This window comes from Carcharodon carcharias, chromosome 17 (assembly GCF_017639515.1).
Source record: "Carcharodon carcharias isolate sCarCar2 chromosome 17, sCarCar2.pri, whole genome shotgun sequence".
Taxonomy (NCBI): domain Eukaryota; kingdom Metazoa; phylum Chordata; class Chondrichthyes; order Lamniformes; family Lamnidae; genus Carcharodon; species Carcharodon carcharias.
In genome coordinates, this window is record NC_054483.1 from 64,430,974 (window position 1) to 64,444,649 (window position 13,676).

At 39.7% G+C, this 13,676-nt stretch overlaps 1 protein-coding gene across 3 annotated transcripts in view; it reads left to right on the forward strand.

Annotated features, from left to right (window-relative positions):
• Window positions 1–13,676, forward strand: part of fra10ac1 (FRA10A associated CGG repeat 1) — an 89,266-nt gene that overhangs the window by 14,786 nt on the left and 60,804 nt on the right. For all 3 annotated transcript variants that reach the window (XM_041210453.1, XM_041210454.1, XM_041210455.1), the window contains exons 8-13: window positions 883–928; window positions 4,139–4,252; window positions 4,719–4,761; window positions 7,128–7,237; window positions 8,088–8,135; window positions 10,735–10,819. In XM_041210453.1, coding sequence (XP_041066387.1) covers window positions 883–928; window positions 4,139–4,252; window positions 4,719–4,761; window positions 7,128–7,237; window positions 8,088–8,135; window positions 10,735–10,819 — 446 coding nt within the window. The remainder of the gene's footprint in view (window positions 1–882; window positions 929–4,138; window positions 4,253–4,718; window positions 4,762–7,127; window positions 7,238–8,087; window positions 8,136–10,734; window positions 10,820–13,676) is intronic.

A 13,676-nucleotide genomic window follows, 5' to 3' on the forward strand; every position in this document is an offset into this window, starting at 1 on the left:
TGGAAGGAGAAACAGAGTTAACATTTCAGGTCTGTGACCTTTCGATAGACAGTTGTTCACCAAGTTCGCACAGATCCCAAACCCCCAGTAGAGGGCACTGCACCATTTTGACTCTCAGAAACTTCCATGCAAAAGCCTGTAGAGATTATTTGGGTAAGCATAATCAGAGTGGTGCCATTCATTCACTACTAACTGCAAAATGCGAGCCAATCACTTTATAGATAGAAATAAAAGTAACACTTTCATGCTAAAACATTGTTATATTTGAAATGTTTGATAAACTGAGAGCAGAAAATGACTCAGAGTAAATAAAATTATAAAATCTGTATCAGCAAAGCTGATGGTCTCTGGGAGGGGGTTCCAGGGTTTTGATCCAGATATAGTGAAGTAACAGCAATATATTTCCAAGTCAGGATGGTGAGTGGCTTGAAGGGGAACTTCCATGTGGCGGCGTTCCCATATGTCTGCTGCCCTTGTCCTTCTAGATGGTAGCGGTCATGGGTTTAGAAGGTGTTGTCTAAGATATTTACACCTACAACATAAGCATTTCCCTGCATCCTCTGACTGTGTGCTAGATACAAGATCTTTGCCAATATGGAAGATGGATATCTAATGGTATTAAACCTTTATACCCTACAATGAAATATCTTATCCCAGTAAAGCTAGCCCTAGGACTGTGCCACTAAGCAGTAATATTGCAATCAAAAAGTCACACTTAAATAGAATTGTGATAACGCTGTTTAAATGTGTATCAGTAGTCAAATGGTTTTAAGATAACCTTTTTAAATTCAGTCAATTTAACCAGTATGCTCTTCTCGTGAATGTTAAATATCTACACTACAGTATCGTCCATTTTACTAATATAATTTCCTTATCTGACAGTTTGGATTTCGATGGCGAGTAGATAAAGAAGTAATTTCAGGGAAAGGTAATGTTTTTCCAATGTTAAAACAAACAATAGGGCTTAGTTTTTTATTCATTCATGGGATGTGGGTGTCAATGGCTAGGCCAGCATTCATTTCCCATCCCTGATTGCTCTTGAGATGATGATGGTGAGCTGCCTTCTTGAACCACTACAGTCCGTGTGGTGTAGGTACATGCACAGTGCTGTTAAGAAGGGAGTTCCAGGATTTTGACCCAGCAACAGTGCAGGAACGGCAATATATTTCCAGGTCAGGATGGTGAGTGCCTTGGAGGGGAACTTCCAGGTGGCGCTATTCCCATGTGCCTGCTGCCTTTGTCCTTCCAGATAGTAGTAGTCATCGGTTTGGAAGATGCTGTCTAAGGAGCCTTGGTGAGTTTGTGCAGTGCATCTTGTAGATGGTACACACTGCTGCCACTGTGCGTCAGTGGTGCAAGGAGTGAATATCTGTGGATGAGGTGCCTATTAAACAGGCTGCTTTGTCCTGGATGGTGTTAAGCTTCTTGAGTGTTGTTGGAGCTGCATTCATCCAGGCAAATGGAGATTATTCCATCACACTCCTGAATTATGCCTTGTAGCTTGTAGACAGGCTTTGGGGGATTCAGGAGTTGGGTTACTCACCACAGGATTCATAGCCACTTACCTGCTCTTTTAGCCACAGTATTTATATGGCTAGTCCAGTTCAGTTTCTGGTCAATGATAACCCACAGGATGTTGATAGTGAGGGATTCAGCAATGGTATTGCCATTGAATGTCAAAGGGCGATGGTTAGGTTCTCTCTGGTTGGAGATGGTCATTGTCTGGAACACTTGTGTGACATGAATGCCTCTTGCCACTTGTCAGTCCAAGTCTGGATATTCTTCAGGTCTTGCTTCAGTATCTGAGGAGTCACAAATGGTGCTGAACCTTGTGCAATCATCAGCGAACATCTCCACTTCTGACCTTATGATGGAGGGGAGGTCATTGATGAAGCAGTTGAAGATGGTTGGACACTACCCAGAGGAACTCCTGCAGTGATGTCCTGGAACTGAGATGATTGACGTCCAACAACCCCAAACATCTTCCTTTGTGCTAGGGATGACTCCAACCAGTGGAGCGATTTCCCCCGATTCCCATTGACTCTAGTTTTGGTAGGGCTCCATGATGCCACACCTGGTCAAATTTTGTCTTGATGTCAAGGGCAGTCACTCTCACCTTGCTCCTGGAGTTCAACCCTTTTTTCCATGTTTGAACCAAGGCTGTATAGCCTTTCATTTCTGAGATCCAATTCAAGTACAAAATCCAGAAGGCTAACATTCTAGAAAGTAGACTGGGTAACTGCTTTGCGGAACACCTCATTCAGTCCACAAGCATAACCCAGAGTTTCCTGTCACTTGTCGTTTTAATTCACCACCTTGCTCCCACTCTGGCCTTTCTGCCCATGGCCTGCTCAGTTTTCCAGTGAAGCTCAATGCAAACTCAAGGAGCAGCATCTCATTTTTTTATCTTAGCACTCTACAGCTTTCTGGACTCAATATTGAGTTCAACAACTTTAGTTCATAACCTCTGCCGCCATCTTGTTCTCTGTATTTTTTCTGAAGTTTTTTTGCTATCTTGTTTCCTTATTACTTCATGTTGCTTTCACACCTCATCTGGACACAGCCTTTATTTTCTTACTATAACCATTCCCATTCCCTTTGGCTTTTGCATCAAGGAATCGTCTGCTAGTTAATCTCTCCTGCCTTCCATCCTATCACAAACCTTCCCTTTTGTTCCTCCTGCTCCCTCCTCCTGGCTCAACACTCTTCTATGCTGATGAAAGGTCATCGACCTGAAACATTAACTCTATTTCTATCCCAAGATGCTGCCTGACCTGCTGAATATCTCCAGCACCTTTTGCTTTATTTCAGATTTCCAGCATCTGCTGTATTTAGCTTTTATATTGTCCTGCAGTCTTTATGTACATTCACATCTTTTCAATATAGAAACAAAAGCAAGAAAAGATCTCTGTCAGCATACAGTAGGCAATATAAAAAGGCCCCAACACTGGCATAGCCAGAACCTCCCTCATGTAGAAGTTCTTAAGAACAGGGAATATTTCTGATCTATCAGACAGTAGATGTAATGCACAAGTGCTTAATCCGACCACTTTTATTTCCATTTACCATTAAAACCAGTGCTGCTTTTACATGTGCTAATTTGTTTTACATTCATAGAAATGTTCCTGCTCATATTTGTGTTAACACAATTTTAAGCTATATCAGAGCCATATTGAGTTTATATCACTGCATTTGTTTTATGTTATATGTCCTGCAGGCCAAAAATTCTTAAATTTGCATCGCTTAAAAAAAGAAATGACTCCAGCAGTAGTCCTGCATTTTCATTTTCTTAAAGTGGCCTCAAAATTTGAACTTAACATGTTAATAAAGTTGGTAGATTTAACGGTAATCTTATTTGTTCGGTGATTTGGGGACAAGAATGTGTTGTTAAAGTCAGTGATAAACCCAAGAGTAATTTGAAATTGGATTGGCACTACTTGTAGCACTAGAATTAAATGAAGATTTACAGCAGAACCCTTAGATATCCAAGGACAAGAACAAGCCAATAATTGGCAGCTTGCAGCTTATATAAACGCAGGAGTCAATCTGGGACAAATTCAGTTTGTGCTGTTCGGAGGGTTACTGAAACCTGATGACATACAGCCTGCTAAATGCTATTAATGGACATTTATGCTCAAATTAGTCATTAGAAATATTTACTTAATATAAATTTAGTTCTGGTATATAAAAAATGTTAATGCCTTCTAAATTATGCACTTTTACAAATTTACTCAAAAATCTGAATGACCATAATCCCTAGAGTGGCAGTACAGGAAAATTCAAAGTTAGGTGGAGATAGTTGGTCTGTGCATATAGTAAAATGTATGTTCTGAGTAAACAGTCGTGATATACATGTTAGCAGAAATTAATGCTACATGTGTTTGATTTAAAAAAAGTAGAAATTGATTTTCTAGCACTTGTTTTATATGCACCTGAAATTAATTGACAGCTTTCAATTTTGGAAATGTCTCAATTCTTCCAACTTAATTATTGCCATTGTAATGTCAAATATCATGACCCCATTCATTCTACACTTTTGAAGTACTGATTCTGTTTCATGTCTACAAGAGCAATCGAGAAAATAACAATGTTTTTGTGAATGAGTTAAAGTTTGTTAATATAATTTCTTCCACTGCAGGTCAATTTTGCTGTGGTAACAAACACTGTGATGAGAAAGAAGGACTGAAAAGCTGGGAGGTTAACTTTGGTTACATTGAACATGGGGAGAAAAGAAATGCCCTCGTGAAACTGAGTAAGTCACATCTTTATCATTTTGTTGGCTGTGACAGGAGTTTTATTAGTCTAATTTGAGATCTGGAAATAAATCTGTTGCGCTGATCCACTTAGTTAATCTGTGGGGCCAGGTGGTCATATCTTGTTTATACTATTATTTGCCTGATCAGCTGAATTCGTGCTGTTAACCATTATACTTGGTTGATTTATCATTGCTTACAAATTTGATTATTCGCTTAAATTTAAAGTGCAAAAATATTTAAGCTATGTGACTTTGACTTCCAGTACCAGGAAAAGGTAACAACATGGTCTTCTCTGGTTTCTAAATTCATGTGGATTAGAAGACAATATGTAACATTATGTATTAAGCTCATGAAGATCCATGTAGACTAAATTTGAAATTTGTTAATTTTTCTATTTGATAGTCAGTTTTGTCAAATCTTTCTGAAATTATATTTTAACTGAAGTTTATATTTCCTCTATAGGATTGTGCCCAGAATGCTCCTATAAACTGAACTATCACCACGGGTAACATAACTTATTTAACAGCATTGCTTGAAATAAATTCAAAGGAAGATCTATATTAATTACCATACTATACCTGCTGTTTACAAATTACCAAAATTGATAACTTTTGAATAAACATAAGTTGGTTATATGATTAAATTACCAGTTGCAATGAATTGGGAGTTATTTGCATATACTTTCTCGAATCGGCATTTTTTTGTATGTAAACAAAAATATTGAAATGCCATCTATATATCAAATTAACACTGTTGCATAGGCCATGTGATTAATTGAAACCTGTGGGAATTTCAGTTTTAAAATATAAACACACTTATCTGTAACACTTGCCTGAAACTATTATTGAAACATTGCTAGTGTGGGCTTTAATGGGAATTCTGCTGATAAATGACAGCAATGACCCGGAATAATTATCTGTCAAACCAATACTTGCTGTTATAAATTTTTTATCACAAATTACTCAACGTTTTCTGGAAAAGTGTTTATCTGGCTTTTTTCCTTTAGCTAAAATTTCTAATGTACATAACGTACTTTCTAACCAATCGCTCATTTCACAATATAATTATGCTTTTCCATTGAATACTTTAATGCTTAAGTCTCTCACTAAAGCCTGAGCTTGGACCTGATATTTTTGTCTAGATTTGTGACTATTTGCTTGATACAAATTATGAATTTTGAATCTGTACAAATTACCTAATTTTCCATAGGTACCTTTTAGTCAGTTAAGCTGCTAGGACATTTTTCTTTAGCTGCTAGCAGCTTCTGCTCAGTTACTTTTTAAATGATATAAAGGAAAGTTGGTTATAAGGCCTGCTGCCTCTTGTCTTGCACTCTTTATCCTACAACCCAATGATGCCCATTACCTCTGGCTGTGCATTCTTCCTATTGAGGATGGAAGTGTCCCCTTGAGTTTCCTGTTGCTATGCTGACACGCACTTTTGTTTCTATCTCACATTTTTTCCTGTTGTACTCCCAAACCTGCAGCCATCCACTAAAGTTGAAAGTGCCCTCTTGAAGTTTCAATATTATACTCAATTTCAAACCAGACTCCAATCCGTATCTCTGTTACCGGCTAACACCAGACCTGTATCTCTTTGCTCAGCCCTCTCACATACCATCCTCCCAGTTGTCATTCTGCCTTGTCATTCAAGGCTGAAAATGACCTCTTAAGTTTCACACCCCTGCAACCCCGACCTGCCAGCGAAGCCCTAGGCCCTGACTCCTACCCAACCTCTACCCACATCTGTGGAGAATTACTTCTATAATTTCAAAGTAGATTGCAAAGTAAAACTGAAATCTAGTTTAAAGATTAAAGACAAATATGGACATAAGCCTAATAAATTATAGTGATAAATCTAACTCGAGGGAATGTGAGTCTGCAACCTGAAACTTTCACCTTCTGCCTTGCAATAAAATATAATCAAGTTTAAAAACACTCATGCCTCCCAAATCAAAGGGCTTCTGTTTCTTTGGAGTTTAAGCCATGTTGAGAAACTGCCAGAGGCTATGAAGTTTTCAGAAATGAAGTTAGTAATGTTTGGATAAAGAAAACCCTGGTACCCTTTTGACTTAGCCGAAACTCACGTTCCAGCTCTAATTCTGCTAAACTTCAGATCGTCTCTTAAGCATGATTTAAAAACTTGGATCCCCAGTGAGTACTTACAAACAACAAGACTTTCTTCAATGCTTCCAGAGCACGCAAGAGGTGTCTCTCAATCCTGCTTAAGAATAAACCCCTCCTTGTGCTTACTAAATCCCATCTTCTTCATAGTGCTTCAAGATCATAGAAGCCCCATAAGTCTACTGCCAAACTTCAGGATCACCCTTCCTTAGTGCTGCAAAGTCACTGTCATTATCTCAAACGTTTCACTGAAAACGAATCACTTTTTGAAATGTCGTCACTGTTTCAAATTGTTGACCAATTTGCGCAAACAGCAAGGGACCCACAAACATGAGTGAGATAAGTGATCATGATTTCTTTTACAATTTTTCTTGAGGGTTAAATGTTGGCCAGGACATTCAACATCTCCCCTGTTCTTTCTTGAATAGTGTGATGGGTTCTTTCCTGCTCACCTGAGAGAAGGGACTGGGGTTTAACAACTCACCCAGAAGATGGCCCTCTGACAGTGCAGTGCCTCCTCAGTGCTAAACTGAAGATCCAGTCTAGATTATGCACTCAAGCCTCTGGAGCCAAACTTGAACCCATGGCCTTTTGACTGAAGCAAGGGGCTGCTACCTTGGCTCAGTTGTAGCACTTTCATCTCTAAGTAATAAGGGTTTTTCTTTTATATGTTTAAAATGTAAACCGTGCAATTTTTGCAGAAATCAGTATTTTTATATTTTGCTATTATTGCTAAAACTTGATGAAGGAAGAAAGAAGTGAAAGCTGTAAAAAGGAAACACAGAGAGGGACACCACCAAGATGTCCCAGCAGAAAAGAGAGCCAAGACCACAGAGAAGCACAGTTGTAAAAATAATGGTAAGTGACAAGAAAATTATCCTCCGTCAGAAATTTTAATTGAAGATAATCTTGTACCAAAGCACAGGGTGGTTGAAATTTGATATCTGAGCTGGAAGTACCATCTGCAGATAATTTCCACAACGGGCACAGAACTGACAGTGGCAGTCATATTCTCATGTTTGGATCCTTGTGATGTTACAGGCAATTTGCGGTCCACAAATGTATTTAATTGCTGACTGAATTGTCCAGCAGAGCAAACGTTTTCATTTACTTTCCCATACTATAGCAATTTGAGGGGCTGCCCAATTTTACCAAGTTGTTGGATTTTCAAGAGTCCAGGGAACATTAATATCCATGTGGCCACCTGGGCCTAAAGGTACAGTGTTATGGTCTTTGTGAGCAGAATGGAGGTTGATTTCGTCAATGTGAGACTTATTACTGACCAGTAACACTGTCAAACAGGTCAGTGCTTGATTCCCAGGAAACAGTCACGACACATTCATTTTTGGACTGTGTCCAGCTTATTTGAAGGCAAAGACAAAATGCAAGGAAATCAGGGCACTCCCTTCTCTTCTGGCTAACGACAACCTTGCAGCAGTCACTGACGGATGCAGTATATAGATATAGTAAGATCCATGCAGTTGCCAGGATTACTATAGAGCATAAGACTATTTAAATAAAGAATCCCTTTTGGAGAAGCTCAAGTATGAATAACAGTTCAAAGTGGGATTAAAGATCTGGTCTCTTGGTTGAGAACCTACAGCATAATATAGGCAGAGGCTTTGCCCTGTATCTTGTTAAATTATGTAACTGAATCTCATATTGAAGTGGTTACCAATTGATGCAAATGATTTTTTTTTCTATGTAGGCAAATCTTCCACAAGCAAAACAGAAAACAATGACGATACTGACCAAGGTATTTTTTTAATAAACGGTGCCTGCTCTGCAGCAATAATTTGTTGAATTTTTTGCTTTTAGTATTACGTAACTCTTTTGAAAGGTCATCAGTTTGGAATGTTGACTCCTTTTTTCTCTTCATATGTACTGCCTGATCAGTATGATGAGTATTTCCATCATTTTCTGTTTCTATTTTTGATTTCAACAGAACCCTGTAAAGGTTTAATCTGTTAAAGCAATTTGTGTATAGAATGTCAGCTTTGCTTCAGTGGTAGCATACTCACTTCTGAGTTCAAGGACTATGAATTGAAGCCCTACAACAGGACTCAAGCATATAATCTACTAGGATTTCCCCTAGTGTTCTGACCATTTAATCCTGACCCAACATTTCAAAAAACAATTAACTGGTCCTTCGTATCACTGCTGTTTGTGGGGCCTTGCTGTGCACAACCGGGCTGCCATGTTTGCTAATGTAACAGTGACTATATTCCAGAGGTACTTCACTGACTGTGAGGCACTTTGGAGAAATCTGAGAAAGATAATGGGAGCTAAATATCTAGCAGTTTCTACCCACTGGTATTTTTACAAAAAAAAAATATCCTAGGTATGTGAAAAAAATTGAAATATTTTGCTTGTGTAGTCTTGGTTTGGTGGTTAGTCCTTTATAGCCAGTCATAATACATAAGCAGCTTTCAGAAAGTTCAAGTTAAAATTCTTGTACAACGCATAAATCAGTGCAATATTTCTCCTAAATCTTTTTCATTTTCTTCCTGCATCTTTTCTCCTTTTTCTCTAATCATCTGACATATTCTGTATGGACCTTTGCCTGCCTTTCTCCACCAACTACTGATAGATATTTTTATGCTTTTAAAATCTTTTCAGTAACTCACTGAGATGATATGTTATGCCATCTAACAGATTCCTGCTCTTCTGTTCAACCTATTAACAGATATTCTGATCACAGCACAAAATTCTTATTTCTCGCATGGCTTCTTCTCTTTTCCCTACTGCTCCTCTGTCCCCCACTTTATTTCTCCCTCTCCCTTCACTTGCCTCTCCCCCCTACTCTCCCGGCTCCATCCCCCACATGGTTACCCCCTCCCTGTTTCGTTACGTTACCCGTCCCTGGTTCTATTACCTCTGCCGCTCCGTCACCCCTCCCATCCTGCCCCCCCCCCCGCCCCCGGCTCCATCACCCCTCCCACCCTGCCCTCCTGGCTCCTCTCAGCTAATGGAAATAGTTTTTCCTTGTCTACCTTATCCAAACCTGTAATAAACTTGTACACCTGTATTAAATCTCCCTCAATCATCTTTGCTCCATGTAGAAAAGAAGAACAACCTTAGCTTCTCCAACCTAGCCTTGTGGCTACAATCCTCCATCCCTGGAACCATTCTAGTTGCAGCCTAACCAGAGCTTTATAAAGGTTCAGCATAACCTCCCTGCTTTTGTACTCAATACCTCTATTTATGTATACCAAGATCCCACATGTGTTGCTAACTACTCTCTCAATATGTCCTGCACCTCCAGGTCCCTCTGTCCCTGCAGACTTTTTAGAACCGTGCCCTCAAGCCCATATTGCCTTTCCTTATGCTTTCTGTCAAAATGCATCACTTCACACTTCTCTCTATTAAGTTCCATCTGCCGCTTTTCTAACTATTTGCTAGCCTATTGCCATCCTGTTGTAACCAATTTGTATCATCCTCCCTATTTGCCACTTGTCCAAATTTGGTATAATCAATTTCAATTTTAAAATTTTATTTTATATTCCAATATCCAAATCATCTATATATATCAAAGAAGCAGTGGTCCTGGCACTGCCCCTGTCTACAGCACTGTCTACCAACCTCCCATCTGAAAGATAACCATTAACCATGACTCACTGTTTTCTGCCTTTAAGCCAGTTTTTTATCCAAGCTGACACTGACCCTCCTGTTGCATGTGCCACAATTTTGTTAACCAATCTTTTGAGGTATGTTGGCAAAAACTTTCTTAAAATCCATATGGACAACATCCATTGCATTCCCTTCATCAGCTTTCATTGAAACAAAAAAATTCAATTAGATTAGTCAAACACAATCTGTCTTTTACAAATCCATTCTAGCTATCCTTAATTAACTCAAACCTCTCCAAGTGTCTATTGATATTTTTCTCTGATTAGTGTTTCTGAAACCTTACCCACCACTGATGTTAAATTAATTGGCCTGTAATTAACAAGACTACTTACACCCTTTCTAGACTGTGGATGTCACAGTTGCCACTCCCCAATCCTCTGACATCTCCCCCCATATCCAGGGAAGATTCAAAGATTAAGGCAAGCTCTTCTGCTCTCTCCACCGCACTTTCTTTAGCAATCTGGGATGCATGCCATCCAGACTAGGTAACTTATCCACTTTAAGTATAGCTAGCCTTTCGGTACCTCCTGCCTCTCAATTTCGCCCCATCCAAAACCTCTACCAGTTCTGCTTCTACTGATATTTTGTCAGCTTTCTTTTCATTAGTAAATACTGATACAAAGTACTTATTAAATCCTGTTGCTATTTCTGTCATGATATACTATTGAAATGTGACTACTCAGTCTGTTCTGGTACTTAGTTGTGAAATATAATTGTTAAATCAGAAACAGAAGATAAGCAGGATGCAGATGATCCCTCAGCGACTGAATACTGGAAAGGGCCAGCTCAGGATGTTGAAGATAAAACCAAGTATGTTTTGCTATATAAATTATTATATATATTTAAAAAGCAAGGAGCTGACATTAACATTGCATTTCAAATTTTGCTCTGGTTTATCTGAAAATAATGAAACTAAAAGCCCGGAGTTAATGATAATTAAAAAGGATGTGAGCCATGCAACAATTCAGAATGATCGCATAAGCATGAAGTTGTCACAACTGTTTGCCTTCGCTGCCCCCCTAAACAGTCTTCTTCCCCCCATTCATTACCTTGTGTGGATGGAAGTTAAATCTAAACTGTCTGTTCATCTTCCCTCTTTGGAGTTTTTGGTTTTGCCAAATAATTTATTAGGGTTCAGATTTTATCTGCCTCGGAATTTTGAATACAGTAATAAGATCTTCTTCTTCCCCAGTGTAAGCATTTTCAGTTGCATTTATCTTTTGAAGCTGAATGCCCAAATCCTGATATCAGCTTAGCTACTTCGTTCTGTACCTTCTCCCAAGCCGGGAAATCCCCCCTGCAATATGGTGACCAGTATTGCACACAGTCCTTTATGTGCAGCTGAAATGGTTTTCCTATACAAGCACAGTATTAACATTTTGTTAATATATTTTTTCATGGGATGTGGGCGTCGCTGGCTAACCCAGCATTTATTTCCCATCCCTCATTGTTCACTGCCACCTGGAACCGCTGCAGTCCATGTGGTGCAGGTACACCCACAGTGCGGTTAGGAAGAGCATTCCAGGATTTTGACCCAGCGACAGTGAAGTGCCAGCAATATTGTTCCGAGTCAGGATGGTATGTGGCTTGGAGGAGAACTTGCAGGTGATGGTGTACCCATGCATCTGCTGCCCTTGTTATTCTAGGTGGTAGAGGTCACGGATTTTGAAGGTTTACTGCCACTGTGCATCAGTGGTGGAGGGAGTGAATGTTGAAGATGCTGGGCGGGGCGCTAATCAAGTGGGCTGTTTTGTCCTGGATGATGTTGAGCTTCTTGAGTGTTGTTGGAGCTGTACTCATTCAGGCAAGTGGAGAGTATTCCATCACACTGCTGACTTATGCCTTATAGATGGTGGACAGGCATTGGGGAATCAGGAGATGAGTTACTCGCCACAGAATTCGCAACCTCTGGCCTCCCTAAAACTTGTTGCCAATGTCTTTAGTTAGCTCTGAAGAAGAGTCATATGGACTCGAAACGTTAACTCTGTTTCTCTCTGCACAGATGCTACCATACCTGCTGAGTTTTTCCAGCACTTTCTGTCTTTAGTTATATCCCCTGAGATCTTGTTTGTTTTCTTCACTTGTTGTATGCTGCACTTAGTTTTAATGAACCTGTGCATTCAGCAGAAGTAGATACCACTAGTACCATAGCTACTATTGTGCCAGGCACAGGTAGCTGAATATTCTTCTTCTGTCACAAAATTTCTTTTAATCTTTGACATACAGACTGATGCTAATTGTTCACTGTTTTCCTGTGTGGATTGGTAGGTTTTTTTAAATAATTGCCATCAGATTTATTCCTGCCATGCTTTTATTTAAGGAAAAATGTACAGGGAATAAGTTGTGTCCAAACTATCAAAATTGTTATTAAAGCTGAAAAAGGTTTATGACACAGTGAAAAGAGCATCTTAGATACTGTTAACATCAATGCGAGATAAAAGAACTGAGAATAATTATCCAGGGACTTGCATTGTGCAGAAAAGGAAGAATCAAGCAATTCTGTCTCTGATGTCAGTTCAAAAGAAAGGCTTAATGGGAACTTTACCTGGTTTGATCGGTAAGCTGCCAGTGTGTCAGTTGTAATAAATGGAGAAAACATAGACAACATTTTTCTCCACCCCCGCCACACCAGCCACAGAAATCAACTTATCACCCCCTAAACAAATTAATAAAATAAAACTGGATGAAAACTATTGTAGCTGGTGTGTACCCATCTTAAAAAAGATTGTGTATTGTATCCAAACACCAATGGATCTTGGGAACCTGCTATATTCTTCACTATTAATATATTATTGGTCATGCCGTTACTGGGGCAAATTTCCTACTCGCAGTCAAAGTCTCCACTGTCAGCTTCTCCCCATCCAAATGACCTCGGTGAGGAGCGTTATGCACTCCTGCCTCTTCACAGTCCCAGCCAGCTGATGGAGCCAACCTGTCTTCTAATGCAATGACAACCTCGGTGTGAAGCCATATGTTCCTCAAGTGGATGCAAAAGTTCAGTTTGAGTTCACAGCAATCCCAGGTGCCGACCTCTCCCATCAACCTTGTCAGTGTGGATGAGTGTATTGTCCCTCTCCCCATCATATCCTTCCCACATCCAGCAGAAGCCCCAAGCCCTGGACTCCTTTTTGCTTCCCAGCCCACCGGTTTCTTTCTCATCTGCCTGTTCATACTACTTTTTTTTAAGCACTGTAATACTGTTCTGGCTGAAGATTCCACATGCAGCCTGATATCTACAAAAAGACTATCAAGTCTGAAGTGATGCTCACATGTGCATTATCTCTGCCTGAGCTTTTCCTTTATCCCAGTCATAGACCCTGACCCTCTTGCTCAAACCAGATTTCACTGGGAGGTGCAAATCTTTTCAGTGCTTTTCAGAAAGGAGCAAGCAATGGGTGGGACTGCAAATATATAGAGAGGAAAATGGAAAAAGAGTGACGTAGATGTATAGTAGAGAAAAGAAATAGTGGGAGACTGAGAGGTGATCAAGGGAAAGAGAGACCTTAGAGCATGAATGGCAGTTGGAGAGAGGCACAGTGATGATAGCTAGAGTACGAGATAAGCGTGGAAAAAGGCAAAAAGCATGGAGGCCAAAAAAAGCAGTTGGAAACAGAAATAGAACAGAGGTGAGTAGAGACAGGTGCAGGAAGAGTGTGACTTGTTCCTG